Genomic DNA, 23,326 nt, shown 5'->3' with positions numbered 1-23,326 from the left:
AGCTATATTTTCACGACCCTACTTTATGCTGACATTTAAACTTGTTGATAAGTATCTTGCATCCGGAGGAGGATATACAAATATTGATAAGCTACAAGCTACAATCCCTGTTCAATAATTGCAAAACATGTACTGATATGAGATTAAAAAACATGATTGTACAAGGTTGTTAGATTAAAATCAAGAAAATAACATGTTCATTGGTTTTATTGTAGTCCTGGGCGTCAACGAGGGATTTTAGGAGGAAGGAGCATTACTGGGGTAGAGGTTTAAAATTATCAACACGGAGGAATTTATTACGAACATAACTCTAAAAATAACTCCGCCGTTTTGCCTCCATAACAAATGTTGATAATTTGCCCGCTCTCCTAGTGTAAGCAAAAGTCTGATTAAAGATCATAATTTCGGTCCTATGATGTATTGAAAAAAATATTATTTAAATAGATAAATTACATTACAATATCAACCAAATCGTTATGTTATTGCAATTTATTGCCGGAGCAGTCAAAATATTTTTTAAATTAAAAACAATAAACCCTGGATCGTTTTGTTCACTAGCAACAGAAAATGTAAAGGGGAGTGATACAATTTTAGAATTATTGGCCGATTAAATACATTTTCACAGAAAGATCGGGTGGATCAAGACAAAAGATCTTAAGACTAGAAAGTGTTATACTTTCTTATACACCCCCCCCCCCTGAAAAAAACATCCTTGTGTAAACCTTCCCTGCGGGAAGGTATTAATAATAGAATGCTATTTACTCAATTATAACTAAAAGTGCATGGTATCAGTCATAATAGTATATGCCCCTATAGAACCGTCTGATGGAGATACTAGTGTCTCAAATAAGTTTTACTTACAGCTACAGAAACATATAGATAGTGTCCCAGGTAGAAATATAACATTTTTGTTAAGAGATTTTAATGGTCAGGTCGGCAAAAATGTGAAGGAATTATATCATAGCCTAGGTAAATTTGGTGTAGGAAAAGAAAAGAATTATGTAAGTATAACAATCTCGTTCTAACCAATATAGTATTTGGCCATAAAATGGCCAATAAGTTATTATGGTATTCATGCCATTGTAGGACAGCTAACCTTGTTGAATATATTACTGTAAGCGGAAGATGAGCGAGATCGATACAAGATACTAGGTTAAGAGTAAAGATCACCATCTAGTAGCGTCTAGGGTTAATATAAAGCTTAAATTTAGGAAGGATAACAACCTTCCGCGAAGTTACGGCGTTGATAGACTTCAGGATGAGATTTTGAGAAACTTTTCAGGAACAGTTGAATACCAAAAGGAGAGTCTAAAATTTGGCAATGTAGAAGATGGATGCATCAATTTTAATAAAATAGTTTGTGAAGTCGCTGATGGTGTCTTAGGGAAGAAAGTTAGAAGCACATTTAGGCAAATGAATGAAAGTGCTTTATGTTTAATAAAGATGAGGAGGGGCTAGTACAAGAATTATTTGTGTGATAGGTCAAATGAAGTTAACTGTAAAGGGGAGGAAGCATTAAGTGAAAAGTGGAGAAATCTAGAGTAAAGAAAGTGGAGAAAGCATTAAAATTTGAATGAAGGAGGCGAGAAGTGGAGGCCATGGATAAAATTGCTGTAGGTCTGAAAGATGCAACCAGGCGGTATAATAGTAAAACATTGTACTGGCATGGTAAAAAATTGGGAGAAAATAGTCAATCTGAACTTTTACCCACTTAAAGATAAGAACGGGCCCCCAATTAGTGATAAGGAAAGGGTTAAAGAGAAATGGGTAGCATGTTTCGAGAATGTGCTAAACCGCGATAGAGTTACAGCAGAAGTTATAGAAAAAAATTACAAAAGTTTGTGACGCTTACATTTCGGATGTGAAGAAAAACTAATTTTGTGAGGAAGAATTAGTGACAGTACTAAAAGGATTAAAAAAAGGCCCCATGTGCTTTTAATTTGTTATATGAGCTTTGTTTTAATATGGTGCTTATAAAGTTAGAGATAAATTATTGAAGATTATGAATATGATTCTGGAAAAAGGGGAAGTACCTAGTGATTTTAGAAAAACTTTAGTTAAACCCCTATATAAGGAGAGTGATACGAGTGAGCGTGGTAATTATAGAGGCATTATTTTGGTTTTGAAGCAAGCAAATGACTCAGTATGATGATACTTTTTAGACTTAGAAAGGCTATAGACAAAGTTTTAAAAAATGAACACTGTGGTTTTAAGAAACGGAGAGGATGCATCGAAAACGTTTTCACTTTTAGATTAATAATCAAAAAGTGCCTGAGTCATCAAACCTCTTTGGTTCTCAGTTATATAGATTATGAGCAAGCGTTTGATTCAGCTGATAGAGGAGCTTTAGTGAAAAACCTATCGCTGTGTGGCATACCAGATAAATACATTAAAGTGACTAGTGTTATTTGCAAGAATAACATTACTGTGGTTAAGATAGAAAATAAGGTTAGTAGGTGGTTTCGCATTAAATCAGAATTTAAGCAGGGTTGCGTTCTATCCCCACTTATATGGAACATTTTTACAGACTTTGTCATTAAGAGCATGGCAAAGACAATGAGAGGACACGTAACCAATTGGGGAAGTAAAACTCGCGTAGACTTAGATTATGCAGACGATTTAAGCATCTTAGATGTAAATGTTGGAAAAATGAATGACTTTTTGGATGTTTTGAGAGTTCATTGTGGAAGAATAGGTTTAAAAATTAATGTTAAGATGACTAAGTTGCTAAGACCAGGAATAAGTGAAGGTGAAGAGGTGATGCTGGATGACGAGAAGATCGACCAAGTGGACAGCATCACTTACCTAGGTAGTATTACTAGTAAAGACGTTAAAGATGTGAAAAGTAGAATAGCCAAGGCCAAAGGTGTGTTTTCACTGCTAGAAAAAGTTTGGAAGAATAGGAAGTTAATCCAGCGAACTAAGATTAGAATATTTGAAGCTACAATGATGACAGTGATCAAGTATTACACTATCATTGCCAAAGATAGTCTTTGTTGGCCAACCGTCTAGGGCCAAAGAAAAAGCATGTCCTCCCCAAGTGAGGTGGGAGGATGCTGCAAGGAAAGATTTAAGGGAAAGGGAAGCTTTTTGGGAGGGTGTAAAGTAAGATGCTTTGAATAGATTGGAATGGAGGAGGAGAGTGCATAGCTGTGTGGGCCTCTGTATGAGAGGATGTACAGAGTAGTATTTACTACTCTGTACAGAGATGATTGGCTCTGTATTGAGTTGTTAGTAGTAGTAGTAGTATTTACAATCCTCTCTGTACAGAGAGGATTGGCTCTGTATTGAGTTGTTAGTAGTAGTAGTAGTATTTTTCTAAATCGTACATAGATGGCTAAATAGGTGAGAGCTTCTGGGTTTAAATTTTGTCTATTATGGCATCAGAAGATTTTTGGGGATTGAAGTCAAATTATCAAAGGGAACCCTTTTGTTGATTGCCGAAAATCCTTTGGTGTCAGAATAGATGAAATCACGCCCTAACTCTTTCTAATGAAAAAAAGATATATATATATATATATATATATATATATATATATATATATATATATATATATATATATATATATATATATATATATATATATATATATATATATATATATATATATATATATATATATATATATATATATATATATATATATATATATATATATATATATATATATATATATATAAATATATATATATATATATATATATATATATATATATAATAAAAAAAAAAAAAAAAAATAAAATACAAATAATAAATTAACTATAAAAAAATAATCAAAAAAAAAAATATATATATATATATATATATATATATATATATATATATATATATATATATATATATATATATATATATATATATATATATATATATATATATATATATATATATATATATATATATATATATATATATATATATATATATATATATATATATATATATATATATATATATATATATATATATATATATATATATATATATATATATATATATATATATATATATATATATATATATATATATATATATGTGTGTGTGTGTATATATATATATATATATATATATATATATATATATATATATATATATATATATATATATATATATATATATATATATATATATATATATATATATATATATATATATATATATATATATATATATATATATATATATATATATATATATATATATATATATATATATATATATTATCGAGAGCCCAGCGGCTTCACCGCAGGGCCCGAGCACGCGGCAGGCTTCTATATAAAGATTCTCACTGTCGCTTGTCTTCTAAACGTAGACAATTTGAGCCTTTTCTTGATGTCATGACGTCCAAATGGACCTTAAATTATAAGTGGTGCCTTTGTAAAGTTAATTTTTTTTCATTTGGCCTTTCACTTTTACCTCGGCTTGCCGGTGGCTTCGCCGCCGGGCCCCGGCATTCGGAACGCGTCAGGCTCATTTGAGCTTTTTCTTCATATCATGATGTCCAAATGGACCTTAAATTAGAAGTGGTGCCTTTGTAAAATTTCATTTTTTTTATTTGAACTTTAACTTCTGCCTCGGTTTTTCTTTTGCCATTATGACGATATGTCTTTGTATAAAGACATATCGGCGAACCTTCGTTTCTTTTAATTGTTCAGGTTGTCGGATAAAAACTTCTTTTTCTTCCAATGATTTATCTATTCCAGGTTTTTGATTTTCAAAGGTATGGAAGGCATTGACGATCAAATTTGTTTCTTTTAATTGTTCGGGTGGTGAGACAAACACTTTTTTCTTTTGCCTCGGCTTGTGTTTTGTCATTATGAAAGACATACCACCGAACCTTTGTTTCTTTTAATTGTTCAGGCGGTGGGGCAAAAACTTCTTTTTCTTCCAACGATTTATCTAGTCCATATTTTAGATTTTCAAAGGTATGGTAGGCATTGATGACTTTATCCATGCCAAAATCCAAAACCCAATCATCACAGTATCATTTTCCATTTGTTTGGTTCCTTTTACCTCAGCTTATCTTTCGTCATTATGAAATACGTATCGCCGAACTTATGTTTTTTAACAAAGGTATGGTAGGCATTGGTGACCTTATCCATGTCAAAATCCCAAACCCAATCATCATCACTATAATTTTCAATTTTAATCCGTTTTTATTATCGCTGTCCAGGTTGATTTTCATTGACTCGCTCTCATGCACGGTGTCGCATGTCTTCTAACCGCGTGGGTTTTCTCTTCATTTTCATTTTTTAAACCCCGCCGCTATTCTTCTAAACGTGTGTGTATTTGCTCTTCATTTTCATTTTTGACTCGCTCACATACTCGGTGTCCATGTCTTCTATCCACGTGTGTCTTTACTCTTCATTTTCATTTTTGACACGCCGCCACTTTTCTTCTAACCGCGTGTGTCTTTTCTCTTCATTTTCATTTTTAACACATTCTAACTATCGTTTTCACGTATCTTCTAATCGCCTTTGCCTTTGCTCTTCATTTTCATTTTTGACATGTTTTTGGATTTTGATTGCTTCAGAAAATTTAGTAATGGCCTTTACTTTAGTTGTTTGTATTGGTTTTGTCGCAATCGATGGTCCAGAATGTCGAATTTCAAATCTAATCACTTATGATAGTTCAGGTGTTGGTTCCAAAAAATCACCATTTATAGTAACTGCAACTGCAAGTTTTCGTTTTTTGGGCCTTCCAACAGACATTATATTATATAAATAATTGATGCGTTGGAAACTCAACAATTTTATTTATGCTATGCATGACTTTACATAAGAAAATTCTTGTATGATGCCATATATGATGTCATAAGAAATGCTTATAAGATGTACTAACACAGTACATGACGTCATTTGCAAAAACCAAAATTAAGGCTCTTAGTGAATTTTCTCAGACTTCTGACCTATCTAGATCGTTTTTTTTATGCGAGAATATCCCAAGATACAAATTTTCCCGAAAAAATATGGAGCCGTTTTCGAGAACATACATTATATATTATATATATATATATATATATATATATATATATATATATATATATATATATATATATATATATATATATATATATATATATATATATATATATATATATATATATATATATACACAATTATTCCTCACATATAAAGATTGTATATTTACAGTATATATTTAAACAACAAAACACCAGTGAAGTATTTACAAACGTAATTTTTTTAACTTAAAACCATTTTGAGCCGTTTTTGAATTGAGTTATAATACGAAAATTTATCCTTTAATACTGACAAGAATACGAATGAAGGTGTGTATTTGAAGCAAAAAATAACAATCTTATACGCGACTAAAAACACAGCAAAGATAAAACTATATCATAAATCACAAATCAAATTAGAATATATATGATGCCGATTATATAGGCTAAGGCTACGAAAAAAAATATGAAATGAAAAAAGTAGTAGCACTGTAACTTAAACAACCATGGAGAGCGTTCATACATCTTATTCTGAGGCTTTAAATATCAAATCAATTATTCAAATAGGGAAGTTAAAAGGCTTCGGACAAGAATCAGGGCAAAATGAAATTAATATTAAAGGAGTTGCAAGACACTAAAATAACTCTTGAAGGAGGGATAAACACGCGCACAAGGATTATTATTCTTTTGGGGAGGGGTGGCCAAAACAAAGCCTAACAAATAGATGAGTTTTAGTGAAAAATGTAGGATATGATGTAAAGTTATTGGAAATATTGATATTTTAAGGATTTGTCAGGCCCTTCCCCCCTTCCTAAAATGTATCTAGGTCTTAAAGTTATTCTTATATTTTATTACGATTTGTCCATTTCTTGCACTGTTATCAGCCATCAACCCTCTCTCGAAACGTTATCCAATGCTTATACTTTTTTCGAGGATCCCAGTCCCCATCCCACAGATAGGCAACAAAATTCAAGAGTTCTTCTCGATTAGACGAAACATGTTCATAGTTTAGCCCATTACTAATTGATGACGTCTCCTATGACTGAAATCATGGCTATGGACGGTCATAGTATCTTTCTTAAATGATGAATAAACAATGTTGAAAGCCATAATAAGCAATTTCTAAGGAATTATCCGCTCAGCAGCCCAACTTCTCCCTCCCCTCCCTTGGTTGATATTATAACATCTCTACAAAAATTAAGTAAAAGGGGGAAAGGTGTGTTTTTACTTTTCAGTAAATCTTCAACAAAACTTTACCCCTCCTCGATACTGTTCGTTCCAGTTTGTGGCCCTCATTGTGTTCCTACAGTTTTAGACATTCCTGAAAATGATATATTCATCTCTCAGTACTAAAATGGAGAAAAATAACTTCCAAAAGTTAAGAAATTGCCAGTGTTGAAACGTAAAAAAATTGGAATAGTTTTACAACAAAATCATTGAACGGGATCAATGCAATGACATAAATAAATTACGAATAAGTATGAGAAATAATAACACAAAGGAGCAACGAAAATCATAGTTTATGAAAATACAATTTTAGCAAGAGTAATACTCCGTAAATATGGCTAAATGGAACTACACAGTCAGAGGAAGAGTCCAGAAATCTCAACCAGAGTTGTCAACAATTTATTTTTTTTCCAATGGAGACATAATTTATTCAGAAAAAATCAACAAAAGAAATCATGAAGCACAGTAACCTGGGCTTGTATTGTCACTCCAAAAAAAGACATTAATTTACATCAGTGCGTTCTGGTTCCCATTTCACAACAAAAGAAAAAAATATATAAGACATATAAATCATATAGAACTATTGGAGAGAAGAAAAAATCACAATTCATTGTTGTTTCTAGAAAGTGCAAAAAAAAAACACAACTGGAAATAGCTAAAGTATTAATCGGTCTTTGAAAAGGAACTTAATATGGTGTATTTACGGAAATATCTGCCTAATAAGCCTTTAAAACAGTGATATCCTTATATATACTAACATCTATGCAATGAAGTAATTAGAGCTTAACAGCTGAAGAGTAATGCTGTAAGAAGTAATAAATCACATGATAATGTGTCTAGGTTGGGTTTGCCAGCCAAATCTGGATTATCCTGAAGTAGAAGATGTTATTAGGGAAGGTCTTCTAGACGTTACTAGAAGACCTTGACTAAGGCACGTTCGGCGGAGGAAGGATGACAGATTGCCGAAGATTGTCCTTTTTGGCCAACCGTCCAAGGCTAAATGGAAATAGGTCGTCCGCGGTTGGGGTGGGAGGATGTCATAAAGAAAGAGTAAAGGGAAATGGAACCTGATGTAAAGAGGGAGGCTTTAAATAGATTGTGATGGAGGAGGAGCGTGCGTAGCTGTGTTGGCCTCATGCGGCTTGGTGCCGCGCTGAATTCTTCGTAACTGTAGTGGTAGTAGAAGACGTTAGAACACTCAGACACCAAATAGCGCTATTCTAAGCAGTCCCCATAAAGTGCTGCTGCTTCGTGGCTAGCAAACACTTTGATCCCCACACTAACATGAAGTCTTTGTCGGGGACTTATAAACAAATCCATGTATTGCTTATGACTTGCTGAATAACTGATAAGCCTTGATCGGATATCATGTGATTCACGTGAGAAAATCATACGAACCATGTCCAGAAGCTGGCTACAGCATTAAAAAAAATACAGGAATTTTATACGACTACTATTTATTTTATATTACCAAATTTATTATATTACAATCAAATTTAATATAGAGAAAACTAGCACTCAGCTCGCCACAGTAAAAACACCACTATTTTATCACTTCTGTGCTTTTAAAACAGTACTTACAAGGAAATGTCACTACGAAACATTAAACCAAGTATAAACAAAGAATCATATTCTATTAAAATGGAAAGAGAAGGAAGGTAACTTTGGGGCATTTAAGCCCCCTAGAAAAATGGAAAAATTATATATAACTATATTATATATAACTTATATATAACCACCCATCCGTGGTGGGGCAAAGGCAGACACATCCCTCCTTCACCCCAAGATAAAACTAATTACTATAGCAAGAGCCGAAACGAAAAGGATTTTCATTAAAACTAGAGTGAATATAATTTTTACAGACTTGAAAATCTCGAAATCTTTCCCATCCCCCAACGAAAAAAATAAATGGTATATGTGGAATATAAGAGAGGGTTTCCTATGGAGTGCCGATTATCGTAAACATCCAATATAACAACTAGGCCATTATACCGATTAAACCGGTAGACTTCAGATTGAAAATAAGGCGGGGGGGAGTGGAACTCTGAATCTGCTAAGATGACTACGTCTTAGGTGGTAATACTAAGTTTATTAACAATTAAATAGCGCATAAATCGCATAAAATTATGAAAGGGGCCTTGTTACTAAGGCAATATTACATATTTTCATAACTTTAATGATATCATCAAGAAAAAATTCTTACTGATAAATAAAGCAAAAGATAATAGACAAGATTAGTTATTCATCATGCTTGGATATAAAAATGAATAATAATTTTAACTAGTTTAATAGTAACAAAAACAAAGCTTGTTTACGCATCATGTCCCTGAACAGTGTCACACAGATGTCTGGTATAGGACAGCATATCCATAAAGGCGAAAATATAACAAAAGCACTATTTTTCGAGCCAAAATGCGTCAAAGGTGCAATTTGAAAAAGGAGTTACTTTTAAAACATAAATTAACTGAATATTTTAATATGTAAACTGTCTCAAAAGAGCCCTCAAGTGGTGAAATCACGCTCCAACTGTGTTTCAGGTTTCTACAGATATTTAATTTATTCCAAATTATGAGAAAATCTACTTTAAAAGTTGCTAAATCGTCAAGAGGTTGAAAAACACAGCTCTAGGTCAAGGGAACAAAAAATCCCGCAATGAAGTCAGATAAATTGAAAAAATAAAAAGATAGAATACTCTACTCATTGTTAACCAAAATAAGCAAGTACAATAATTTTGTTCCAAAGGGATATTTATATAGAACATATCATATATAAAATATATATAAAATATAGCATGACATGTCGCAGCGTTATGCGTAATATACCGTTCCGTTTTAATTCGATAATAGAAGCACCTCAAAATGATGGTCCAGCTTAAGTATGCTAGCTACATGGATGGTTATTCTGCCATGATAATATAGCAATAACGTACCATAGCGTTATACGTAATATAACGTTTCTTTCTAATTTGGTAATAAAATCTTGTCAAAATTAAAGTTAAGCTTATGCATACTAACTATAGAGCGAATTATTTGTCTATCATTAAATAGCCTAACGTTTCAAAAAAAGTACCCACAATATAACGTTTCTAATTTGGTAATGAAATCTTGTCAAAATTAAAGTTAAGCTTATGCGTACTAACTATAGAGCGAATTATTTTGCTATCATTAAATAGTCTAACGTTTCAAAAAAAGTACCCACAATATAACGTTTCTTTCTAATTTGGTAATGAAATCTTGTCAAAATTAAAGTTAAGCTTATGCATACTAACTATAGAGCGAATTATTTTGCTATCATTAAATAGTCTAAAGTTTCAAAAAAAGTACCCACAATATAACGTTTCTTTCTAATTTGGTAATGAAATCTTGTCAAAATTAAAGTTAAGCTTATGCGTACTAACTATAGAGCGAATTATTTTGCTATCATTAAATAGCCTAACGTTTCAAAAAAAGTACCCACAATATAACGTTTCTTTCTAATTTGGTAATGAAATCTTGTCAAAATTAAAGTTAAGCTTATGCGTACTAACTATAGAGCGAATTATTTTGCTGTCATTAAATAGTCTAACGTTTCAAAAAAAGTACCCACAATATAACGTTTCCTTCTAATTTGGTAATGAAATCTTGTCAAAATTAAAGTTAAGCTGATGCATACTAACTATAGAGCGAATTATTTTACTATCATTAAATAGTCTAACGTTTCAAAAAAAGTACCCACAATATAACGTTTCTTTCTAATTTGATAATGGAAGCACTTCAAATTATATTCCAGTTTAAGCCTGCTAACTACATTGCTGGTCATTTTGCTGTCATACGTTACCATAACGTCCTGTCCATTTTACAAATGAACAAAAATTCTGGGATCACTCAAACTTCTGGTGATTCAAGTAACGTAGTGATTATCTTAGAATCAGCACGATCAATCGATTTAGACAGTTAGCTGCAAGATTAGGTCATAGAATTCTGTTCCCTTTTCTGCTACATGTACAACTGCATCAAACATCCTCTGAACAGCTGCGTGCGAAGGGAACTCTTTTACCCCTCTGTTTATTGTTTCTACACTGATTTTTACTGATTTACAAAGTTTGTCACTGGAGTCACTCACCACCTTGGCAACAGATTCACTCGAATGTCTGGCAATGCTGTCACCAATAAACACAAGTTTAAATGCATTGATGACAATGAATCTAGCAAAACTAATAAAAACACTAGGCTGTTCTTTCGACTCAATAACATTTAAAAAAGTGTCTATTGAATTTGCCAGCTGTTTTCGATGCTGCTCAACATAGGGTTTATAAAACTGGAGGAGTTCAGCGCTGCCAAGAGTAGGGAGTTCAGAAGGTATAATCGACGTGGACTCAACAACCATTCTAAAAAAAAGAATTAACAAATTTATTTACAAGAACAGATTGGGCAATTAGCCGATGCCTTACAGCTAAAGTTTAAACTATATACAGACCCTAAAACGCTGCCATTCTTGTCTTTGTTTAAGAAAAGTAGTCTGTGCGTAAAGGGGTCTCTTCCCCAGTATGTTTAGCGTGTCGGTAAGCAATTTGAATAGTAAAATTGTGGCATCGAGACGATTATGCTGCAACTTCATGATTTTGGTGATTTTATCGGAGTTTTACCGATGTTTAATAAAATATCAATCATGACTGGTAAAATAGATTCCCCTCCCCCTCCTCAGATTTTGCCTTGTGACACTGCTGCTGTTAGACATTATTTTTTTTCTAGTCCCTTTCCCTAATTGAGTACAACTCTGCTCTTGTTCCTTCGATAAGATACCCTGAATTTAAGATAGCCCATATCAGAGGCAACGCTATAGCGTTGCCTATAGTAAAGGCCATACGGCTCCAATGTTTTATTATTTATTTATTATTATTATTTTTTTCCCAGAGGCACTTCATACACTTCAGGTCGTCGTAAAAACTTCAAAGGGGGCTCATTCGATTGTAAATCGAGAGTTCTAGTGCCCTTTTTAAGGGTCAAAAGTGATTGGAAGGCATCGACCACCCCTTCCACGCCCACCATTTCCCCAAACACATCCAATCAAAATTTTGAAATAGCCATTTTGTTCTACGTAGTTGATTTCCACATAGAAATTATGTTTTTTGAGGAGGACACTCCCCCACAGCTCTTAGAGCAAGGGTTGTAAGTTATGCCCTGGGTGCATATAAGCTTTTTATAGAAAGTTGTGTCGTAGAAACTTCAAAAAGGGCTCATTCGATTGAAAATTCGAAATAGTCGAAAATGATTGGAGGGCAACTAACCCCCCTCTCACGCCCACCTTTTCCCCAAACAAATCCAATAAAAATTTTGAGATAGCCATTTCGTTGAACGTGGTTAAAAGTTCTGGAAATTAGGTCTTTGAGGATGACAGCACCCCCCCCCCACAGCCCTCAGGGCAAGGGTTGTAAGTAATGCCCTGGGGGCATATAAGGTTTTATAGAAAGCGTTGTCGTAAAAACTTCAAAAAGGGCTCATTCAATTGCAAATTCAAAAGGCTAGTGTCCTTTTTAATAGTCGAAAGGGATTGGAAAACAACTAACACCCCTTTCACGCTCACCATTTCCCCAAACACATCCAATCAAAATTTTGAGATAGCCCTTTTGTAAAAAGTAGTTGAAAGTTCTGGAAATTATATATTTGAGTATGACACTCTCCCCCCCCCCAAGGTCTTCAGGGCAAGGGCTACAGGTTAAGCCCTGGGGGCATATATGGTTCTTATGGAAGGAATGGTCGTATAAAATTCAGAGAGGGCTCATTTGATTGGAAATTGAAAGTTCACTTTTTAAGCGTCAAAAGATGTTTGAGGATAACCAGCTCCCCCCCCATGCCCTTTTTTCCCAAATGTATCCGATAAAAATTTTAAGATAGCTATTTTGTTAAAAAAAAGTTCCAAGATCATAAAAAAAAACCCCGGGGTTGACAAAACCCTCCAGGGCCCAGATGCAGGCGTTGTAAGTTATGACCTGGGGCATATTTGGTTCTTATGAAGGAGATACTCGTATACATTTCAGAGAGGGCCCAATTGATTGGAAATTGAAAGTTCGAGTTCACTTTTTAATAGTCAAAAGAGATCTGAGGGCAAATAGCCCCCCCACGCCTTCTTTTTTCCAAACCCATCTGATGAAAATTTTGAGATAGGTATTTAAAAAAATAGTTCAGAGGTCGTATAAGAAAAACTCAGGAGTCAACACAACCCCCCAGGGTCCGGGAGAAGGCGTTCTAATTTATTCCCTAAGGGCATGTATGGTTCTTATGAAAAGGATGCTCGTATAAAGTTTATAGAGGACTCATTTGATTAGAAATTGAAAGTTCTAGTTCCCTTTTTAAGAGTCAAGAGATTTATGGGCAACTAGCCCCCTCCACGCCCTTTTTGCCCAAAACCCATCCACTAGAAATTTTGATATAGACAGTTTGTTAGAAAATGTTCAATAATTAGATGACAAAAACTCCGTTGTCAACATACCCCCAGGGCCCGAGGATAGGGGTTGTAAGTGTTGTCCTGGGGGCATGTATGGTTCTTATGAAAGGGATGCTCGTATAAACTTCAAAGAGGGCTCATTTGGTTGGAAATTGAAAGTTCTAGTTCACTTTTAAGAGTCAAAAGATATCCGAGGGCAATTAGCCTCGCCCCCTCCCCCCACACGCTTTTATCGCCGAGCCTATCCGATAAAAGTTTTAAAATAGCCATTTGATTAAAAATAATTCAAAGGTCAGATAAGAACTCCTGTGTCGACGCAATCCCCCATGACCCGGAGGCAGGCATTGTACGTAATGCTCTGAAGGCATATATCGTTTTTATGGAAGGGATGCTTGTATAAACTTCGGATAGGGTTAATTTGATTGGAAATTGAAAGCTCTCGTTCACTTTTTAAGAGTCAAAAGAGATTGGAGGGCAACTAGCCCTTCTTCCCTGCACGCCCTAAATGCATCAGATAAAAATTTTGAGACAGACATTTTGTTAAAAATAGATAAAAGTTCAGATAACAAAAACTCCGGTGTCAACACAGCCCCCCCCCCAGTGCCCAAGGGTAGGCGGTGTAAGTTATGCCCTGGGGGCATATATGGTTGTTATGGAAGGGCTGCTCGCATAAACTTCATAGAGGGCTCATTTGATTGGAAATAGAAAGTTGTAATTCACTTTTTAAGAGTAAAAAGTGATCGGATGGCAGCTAGCTTCCCCCCACACTCCATTTTTTTCCCAGACGCACATCATATAGAAGGGTCGTCGGATAAACTTCAAAGGGGGCTCATTTCAAAGGGGGCAAACTTTTTTCACTTTGATATTGTTACTTTGATACCAGTTTTGACACTTATGATGGAGATTTGATTTTTTTTTTTTTAAGTTTGATTTAGAAATAAGGAATTTTTAAAAATTTGAAACTTTTTTCAATCAAAAACGAACAAAATAAATTAAAAAAAAACTTTCCTAAAAATAAGTTAAAAAAAAAAATAAAGGCAATTTTAAACTTAATCTTAGCAGATACCATTATGTGTTAAAAATTCAAACCCAAAACGACCAGATATTACTATTAAGGAATAGATGAAACCCAAAACGAACAGAAATTAAATGAAAAATCATAGGAATAAACATACAACAAGTAATAATATAAATGAATAAATAAATCTTAAAGCGAGTATTGCTTAGATTGAATATGAAAATCAAACTTAAAACGAAAAAAAGTATTTTGCTATTGAAGCATGAATGAAACTTAAAACGAAAAGAAATTAAATAAACAATCAATGCAAACAAACATACATTAGATATTAATGTAAATGAATAATAAATATTAAAACGAGTGAAACATAAATTGAATATGCAAATCAAACTTAAAACGAACAAAAATTACTACAAACAAGAGTTTGGGTATCGTTCCTTCTCTTACTGTAAAAGTCTAAAACCTACTGCGTCATTGGCGCTTTACTGAAAACTACATGTGTTTTGAACAGTCTTCGAAAGTATAAACAACATCAAATTGAATATTTGATATATAATGATATTAATTTTTGAAAGATTCATCAGTTCAAGAATTTATTTCACTCTAATTTTATTTTTATTTTCGATGCTGTAAGAACTGGAAAAGAAAATATTTGTAATAAAATTCGTTTTCAGTGAAACGCCAATCACGCAGTAGGCTTTTGGTTTTTATTTACAGTTAAGGAAGGGGGCAGTATCCAATCTCTTGTTTGTAGTGAAACTATATTCGTCTTGAACAACTTTAGAAAGAACTAATAAATTAAACTGAATATTTGATGCATAATGATAATAATTGTTGAAAACTCTTCAGTTCAAAATTTTATTATAATCATAATGTTTATTTTCAATACTAAGTACAAAAGAAAATATTTTTAATAAAATTGGTTTTCAGCAAAGTGCCAATGACGCAGTAGGTTTTAGACTTTTACAGTGAGAGACGGAGGCGATACCCAAACTCTTTTTTGTTCTTTTCTAGCTTGATTTGTATATTAAATTTAAGTTTCACTTGTTTTAAGGTTTGTTTATTCATTTATATTAATATCTATTGCATGTTTGTTAGCATTGATTATTTATTTAATTTCTGTTTGTTTTGATTTTCATTTATGCATCTATAGCAAAATTTTTTTTTTCGTGTAAAGCTTGAGTTTCATATTCAATCTACGCATTACTTGTTTTAAGATCTATCTATTCATTTATATTATTACTTGTTGTATGTTTTTTCCTATGATGGTTTATTTAATTTCTGTTCGTTTTGGGTTTCATTAATAATAATTTCTGGTCGTTTTTAGTTTGAATATTAACAGGTATTTGTATCTTCTGAGCTTAAGCTTAAAATGGCCGTTACTTTTTTTTGAAAAAATTATTTTTCCGAATTTTTTTTTTAAATTAATACACTATAACACCTAATGATCCAAAAGGCCTACCTGTTGAAAACAGTTTGTAAGTTGCAATTAACACCACTGGCATTATCAACCTCGTCAGCGAGAACTGATGACCTTGAATCCAATTTCACATAGTCATAATCATCAATCCAATCATCAACAGATGGCTTGAAAAGCTTTTTCCCGTTATCGTGAATACATATTGAGAAAGCTTTGATGTCTTGAATTAAGTTTTTGGTACAAACTTGCAGCTGATCAATAGTGACTTTTATCCTCTTTTGGAAAGTCAGGGAGGAAAGCAAATCTTTAGAAAAGATTTCCAGTGTTTTCACTATTTCTTTCAATATTTTTCTGCCATTTATCAAAGGCTTTACTACAGTTTCAAGGCGAATGGCAAATGAAAAATCAACCTTTTTGGCAGTTTTAAGGTATATGAGAGCAAGTTCCAGTATTTTTTCGAAAGACAACGTTGCAGATACAGTTTCGTTCTTAAGAGCACGAAGAACTTCATCTGAGTAGGGAGCATCATATTTCAGTTCTGAAAGTACTTCTATGGCTTTAACCACTTTTGATTTCAATTCATCAAACTGCACAAGTCCTCGATCAACCTCAGTTAAAGCCATGTTGCGCACAATACTTCCATAAACTGGTTCTTCCTTATCTTCTGACTTTGGTTTACTGATATCTTTATTTATTGGGTGAGGAATACTGTAATCCTGCATTACGTCTGATTCATTAGAGAGTGGTCGCCGACCAACTTTTGGTGGAAGTGGAAGACAGTTGATTTCAGGGATGGCTGACCGATGGCTTCGAAATGAGCTTCCTAATTTATTCCTTATGGAGCAAGTTGAGGGTATTGGCGTATCATAATCTTCATTATTTGAAGTTGGAGGTAAAACCTTTTTAGTTTTAGGAGGAAGATTTAGATTTGGCAGTTTGTCTATTTCTGATAACGCTGATATAATAGAATCAAGTTTTTCGGGGTGCCCTCTTCTCGGTGGTATATCATAGGTTTCATTTCCATCTGAAGCCTTTAAAGTAATTGTGTCAAAAGATTTGCTCAAATTATCAGTAACACTCTTTGAGCAGCCTTGAGTTTCGAAGGACCTGTTTCTCCATATATTTTCTCCAGCTTTTATCAAGTTTGCTTTTAATGGCCTTGGGGTGTCATAGGTGTCTGCTCCACCAGGGCTATTAGAATAAGTCGTGTTCGGGGATTCATTTGCGACATTTAGCAACGATGAGTAGCCTGAGCTTGACGACAACAAGGATGCTCCACTTGACCTATTGGATTCTTTTCCTGTGGGATCTTGATGCAATGTGGAGCGTGGGGAGTCATAAAGTAGTTCATTCAGTGCCTTTGGAGTGTCGTAGCAAGAAACTTCATTTCTATAAGAAAAAAGTCAAAATCAGTCAACCAATCTTCCTTTTAGTCAAGGCAAATCACCTTATTGAAGGTTCAAAAATTATCATCAGTAGGAATAACGTGGAGAAGCGTAAAAACAGACATTTACGCACCTGAATTTAGTTCGAAGATGGCCAAAGATATCGAGGGGACAAACTTAAAAAACAACAAAAATGTACAAATTATAACCATTCTATTTAAATAAAGGGGGTTTATTGAATATCAAAAAGAGCGTGGGCTACTGGAGGAAATCTGTTTGCTTGTATTTCCTTGTAAAATCTTTACTTTTGGATAAGCAAAACTTCGTGCTCTAGTCTAAAATATATAGGGAATAAGGAATAAGAATAACATCCTAAAATATTAAATTAATATATTACTGTCTAATAATATTACAATAAAAATGTTATCCTATAATGTCTAAAATATTAGTCCGAAAGCATTAATGCTTTTTACCCGAGGCGAATCTCCAGCATTTTTAATAAGGGGGGGCAGGCATGTCCAGATGGGCAAGGGGCATGGGTTACATAATAATTTTTTCTCCACATTATTAAGGGGGGCAACTGCCCTCCCAAACGACGCCCCTGGGTTTTGCTGCATATATGCGCAATTAAGAGTCAAGTACATTGACAGCAAAACTTAAAGCAGGAATTAATCTTTAAATGCGAAAAGTGGAGTTAAGGAGGCGTCATTTAAGCAATTAACATTCCCCCTAGATTATGCAAAATATCTTTTTTGAGTTATTTCCATCAACGAAATGCGAAAAAATCCCCCCCTCCACAAATGTTTTCAAACATACCATTGTCGTATCTTCATTAAAAATCGAAAAATATTTTTGCCTCCCACCCCCCCCCCCCATATTTTTACGATTGGGCGCCCTGATCATTGGCAGTAACAATTTCCTCAACTGAAGTAGTGAGTTTCACTTTATATATATATATGTATATATATATATATATATATATATATATATATATATATATATATATATATATATATATATCAAACAGTTCGTGGTAACGAACTGAATGTAAGGAGCGACGCGGCTCAATAGTAAAAGAAACTTTAAAAAACAAAATTTTTATATCAACAAACAAATAAAAAGAATCGGATTGCTATGCTGATCCCAAATATATAAAATTAATTAGGTTTACTGCTACCTATCGAAGCAACGAACCTGAGAAAATTTGCCTGATTTTTGAAAAAAGGGGAATAACACCCCCTAAAAGTCAAAGAATCTTAATGGAAATCACACCATCAGATTCAGCGCATCCGAAAACTCTACTGTAGAAGTTTCAAGCTCCCATCTACAAAAATGTGGTATTTTGTATATTTTTTTTTGCCAGAAGAAATATCAAGGATGCGTGTTTATTTGTTTTTTCCCCCAGGGGTGATCGCATCGAACCAATAGTCCTAGAATATCAGGAAAGAGTTTATTCCAACAGAAACTAAAAGTTCCAGGGCCCTTCTTAAGTGAACAAAAAGTAGACGTCCACCAGCCCCCTCCCACCCCCTTTTTCCTCAAAGATGTCCGTTCATAAATTTGAGGTAGTCATTTTGTTCTTTGGGGAACAAAATGCTTTTGGGGAAAACATGACCCCTCACAGCCCCTGGAGAGATGTCTGTAAGTCATGAAATTTGCTCATTGTTTAAGTATAGTATTTGTTATTGGGAAGTATTCAGACATTTTTCGGAGGGGGGGGGTTCATTTTTTTCTGGGTGGATTTTCCACGGGGTGGATTTTTCCATTAAAAGGGAATTTTCTGGGGGGGGGGTAAGCTTTCTAGGGGACATTTTACACTGGGGGAATTTGCCAGAATTCCTATCCAAAATTACTTCTATTCTTTCTTACTTTCTCTTTACCGACTTAATTTTACATGTGGAGATCTTAAGAGGGATTGCCCGAGATTTTTTTTTACCCGGTTGGAATTGTCTAAAGTATCTTTCCATAGGGGGGAGGGTATTTTCCACGGCAGAACTCCACGGGATAAATTTCCACCAAATAAATTCTCCAGGGGGAATTTTCTTCTGGAGCAACTTTCTACTAGGGGGCGGGATTTCCGGCATGATTTTAGAAACAATCAATTTTTTTTTTAACGAAAGTACACTAAGATAAATTTTTCACCCGAGATCGTCCGCAAGAAATTTTCAGAGGGAAATATTCAGCTAGAATGGAATTGTTTGGGGGGAATTTTCCAGGTGGGGAGGGGGGTATTTTAAATGAGAAGAAGAGCTTTCCGTGGAGGGATTTTCCGTGGTAAGATATAATTTTCTATGGAGCGGGGGGGGGGGGGCGGATTTCCTGGCACTATTTAAAAACAATTAGAAATTAAATTTTAAAAAACAAGTTTTTCAAATGAAAGTAATAAGCAACATCAAAACTTAAAGAGAACAGAAATTATTGCGTATATTAGGTTTACCTGCCTCAATACGTCCCTCTTTACGCTAAATTTTGACCTTTTGTCCCATTTTTTCAAGAATGACTCCTGAAATACATGAGCCGTTTAATTAGAATACTTAACTTTTTTTAAAAGTTAAAAAAAAACTTTTATTTCTTATTTCAGACTAAAGATTTTGACATTTTAAACAGTGGACTTATGGCAATTCTGGCAAGCCTGTGAGCATTCAACCCCTAAGTAAATTAGTATGCTAACACCATCTCATTATATAGTTTTTTCTCCAGGGGGAATGACTGGTCTTTTCTCCCTTATTAGCAGCAATGACACGACAAGGCATTTTTCAAGTTTAGTATAGAAGGATGACTAGGCATGAGTGACTGTTCATATTGACATATTGATTTGACTATTCATGTCAGATAGCTTTATAGTTAGTTATCTTGGAACTATATCAATAGTGTAGTCTCAAAAAGGTTAAGTCATTTCAGGTAGACATTGGGGTTTTAATTTTTTTATTTTTTATTTATGGTTCCCCCTGTCACAAAACAGCAAATTTTGTTGAAGCAATGAAAAGGGTATTCTTTAAAAATGTCATAAGTGCTGAACAAGAAAATTGAAATCAAAAAGAGCTCGCACAGCAAGTTGAATCAAACAGTTCGTGGTAACGAACAGTAAGTAAGGAGCAACCCGGCTCAATAGTAACAGAAACTTTAAAAAAAAGGAATTTTGATATTAATAGACGTATCAAAAGAATCGACTTATTACGCTGATTCGTTATATTTAAGTTTCATTAAGTTTAGTCTACGAGCCTCAGAAAATTTCTCTGAATTTCGAAAAAAAGGAAACCCCCCCAAAAGTTATAGAAGAATCTTCATGAAAATGACACCATCATATTCAGCGTATCAGAGAACCCTACTGTAGAGGTTTCAAGCTCCTATTTGCGTGTCAGAAAAATTTAGAATTTTTCCCAGAAGAAAGATCACGGAGGCGTGTTTATTTGTTTTTTTGTTGTTTTTTTCCCAGGGGTGATCGTATCGACACAGTGGATCTAGAAAATCGGGAGACGGCTCATTCACACGGAAATTACAAGTTCTAGCGCCCTTCTTCAGTGACCAAAAAGATTGGAGGGAAACTAGGCTCCCTCCCACGCCCCTTTTAGCTCAAAATCGTCCGATCAAAATTTTGAGATAGCCATTTTGTTCTGCATAGTTGAAAAGTCAAGTAACTATGTCTTTGGAGACAAAATGATCCCCCAAAGCTCTTGGGAAAGGTCTTTAAGTTATAAAATTTGCCGGTAAATTTTCGGCAGTTCATAATATTGACTTACGAAAAAAGAGAACATACTACTTGATGCCTTTTTTTATGCTCTTTACGAAAGTAATAATCATTTTTGTCGGAAATGAAATTTACCCCCACCCCTATATATACCAATTCAGGGTATATATTTGCACATTAGGGGGATGGGGGGTAAAGTTTAAACTTACCTCTTATTTGCATCAGAAACAAACTTTACCCCCATCCCCCTAATATGCAAAAATATACACTGAATTGGTATATATAGGGGTGGGGGTGAAATTCATTTCCGACAAAAATGATTGTTATATTTGGAAAGAGCATAAAAAATGACATCGAGTGGTATGTTCAGTTTATTCGTAAGTCAATAATATGAACTGCCGAAAATTTACCAACTTGCACATTGTTTATGTATAGTATTAGTTAAAAAAAACTTTTTCCACAAAATAAGCTTTTCAAAGAAAAGTAAAGAACTTCATTAAACAAAAAATGAGCAAAAATAAAATCAAATAATCTACCAAGATCGAAACTGCCATAAATCAGCATCGATAAATAAATGAGACCCAAAACGAATGGCTATCTCAAAGTTTTTATAAGATATGTTTGGGGTAATGATGGGCGTGGGATGGGGGGGGGGGGTAGTTGCCCTCCAATCACTTTCGACTATTAAAAAGGGCACTAGCCCTTTGAATTTCCAATCGAATGAGCTGTTTTTGAAGTTTCTACAACAACGCCTTCTATTATATGCACCCTGGGCATAACTTAAAACCCTTGCCCTGAGGGTTGTTGGGGAGTATCCTCCTCAAAAAAATATTTTCTATCTAGAAATCAACTACGCTGAACAAAATAGTTATCTCAAAATTTTGATTGGATGTGTTTGGGGGACGGATGGGCGTGGGGTGGGGGGCTAGTTGCCTTTCAATCACTTTCAACCATTAAAAAGGGCACTAGTCCCTTAAATTTCCAATTGAATTAGGCTTTTGTGAAGTTTCTACGACAACGCCTTCTATAAAAACCTTATATTCCCCCAGGGCATAACCTAAAACCCTTGCCATGAGGGTTGTGGGGGAGTGTCCTTCTCAAAAACATATTTTATATCTGGGAATCAATTATCCTACGCTAAACAAAATGGCTATCTCAAAATTTTGATTGGATGTGTTTGGGTGAATGATGGACGTGGGGGGGGGCTAGTTGCCCTCCTATCACTTTCGACTATTAAAAAGGGCACTAGCCCTTTAAATTTTCAATAAAATGCGCCCCTTTTGAAGTTTCTGTGACAACGCCTTCTATAAAAACTTTATATACCCCAGGACATAACTTAAAACCCTTTCCCTGAGGGTTGTTGGGAAGTATACTCCTCAAAAACATATTTTCTATCTGGAAATCAACTACGCTGAACAAAATAGCTATCTCAAAATTTTGATTGGATGTGTTTGGGGGAATGATGGGCGTGGGGGAGGGGATAGTTCCCCTCCAATCACTTTCGACTATTAAGAAGGGAACTAGCCCTTCGAATTTCCTATCAAATGAGCCTGTTTTGAAGTTTCTACGACAACGCCTTCTTATAAAAACCTTATGTGCCCCCGGGGCATAACTTAAAACCCTTGCCCTGAGGGTTGTGGGGGAGTGTCCCCCTAAAAAACATATTTTCTATCTGGAAATCCACTAGCCTACGCTGAACAAAATGGCTATCTCAAAACTCTGATTGGATGTTTTTGGGGGAATGATGGGCGTAGGGGCTAGTTGCCCTCCAATCACTTTCAACTATTAAAAAGGGCGCTAGCCCTTTGAATTTCCAGTCGAATTAGCCTGTTTTGAAGCTTCTACAACAACGCCGTCTACAACAAGCTTATTTGCCCTTAGGGCATAACTTAAAACCCTTGCCCTGAGGGTTGTGGGGGAGTGTCCTCCTCAAAAACACATTTTCTATTGGAAAATCAAATACGCTGAACAAATTGGCTCTCTCACATTTTTGATTGTATGTGTTTGGGATAATGATGGGAGTGGGGGGGTCTAGTTGCCCTCCAATCACTTTATACTATTATAAAGTGCACTAGCCATTTCAATTTTCAATCTAACGAGCCTGTTTTGAAGTCTCTGCGACAACAACTTATATAAAAACCTTATATTGCCCCAGGGTAGAACTTAAAACCCTTGCCCCGAGGGTTGTGGGGAGTGTCCTTCTCA

General features: G+C 34.4%; 1 protein-coding gene across 4 annotated transcripts in view; it reads right to left on the bottom strand.

The window, feature by feature from the left end:
- Positions 1 to 8,264: 8,264 nt before the first annotated feature.
- Positions 8,265 to 23,326, bottom strand: part of p130CAS (Serine_rich_CAS and FAT-like_CAS_C domain-containing protein p130CAS) — a 198,331-nt gene continuing 183,269 nt past the window's right edge. For all 4 annotated transcript variants that reach the window (XM_089096927.1, XM_089096925.1, XM_089096924.1 and 1 more), the window contains exons 6-7: positions 16,091 to 17,437; positions 8,265 to 11,553 (exon numbers count right to left, since the gene is read on the bottom strand). In XM_089096927.1, coding sequence (XP_088953053.1) covers positions 11,112 to 11,553; positions 16,091 to 17,437 — 1,789 coding nt within the window. In that variant the 3' untranslated portion in view covers positions 8,265 to 11,111. The remainder of the gene's footprint in view (positions 11,554 to 16,090; positions 17,438 to 23,326) is intronic.

The sequence above is a fragment of the Artemia sp. Qi Xiang Cuo genome, chromosome 11 (genome assembly GCF_049724085.1).
Source record: "Artemia sp. Qi Xiang Cuo chromosome 11, ASM4972408v1, whole genome shotgun sequence".
NCBI classification, from domain to species: domain Eukaryota; kingdom Metazoa; phylum Arthropoda; class Branchiopoda; order Anostraca; family Artemiidae; genus Artemia; species Artemia sp. Qi Xiang Cuo.
The sequence above is the reverse complement of the archived record's forward strand: the minus strand, read 5'-3'. Positions and strand labels throughout refer to the sequence as shown.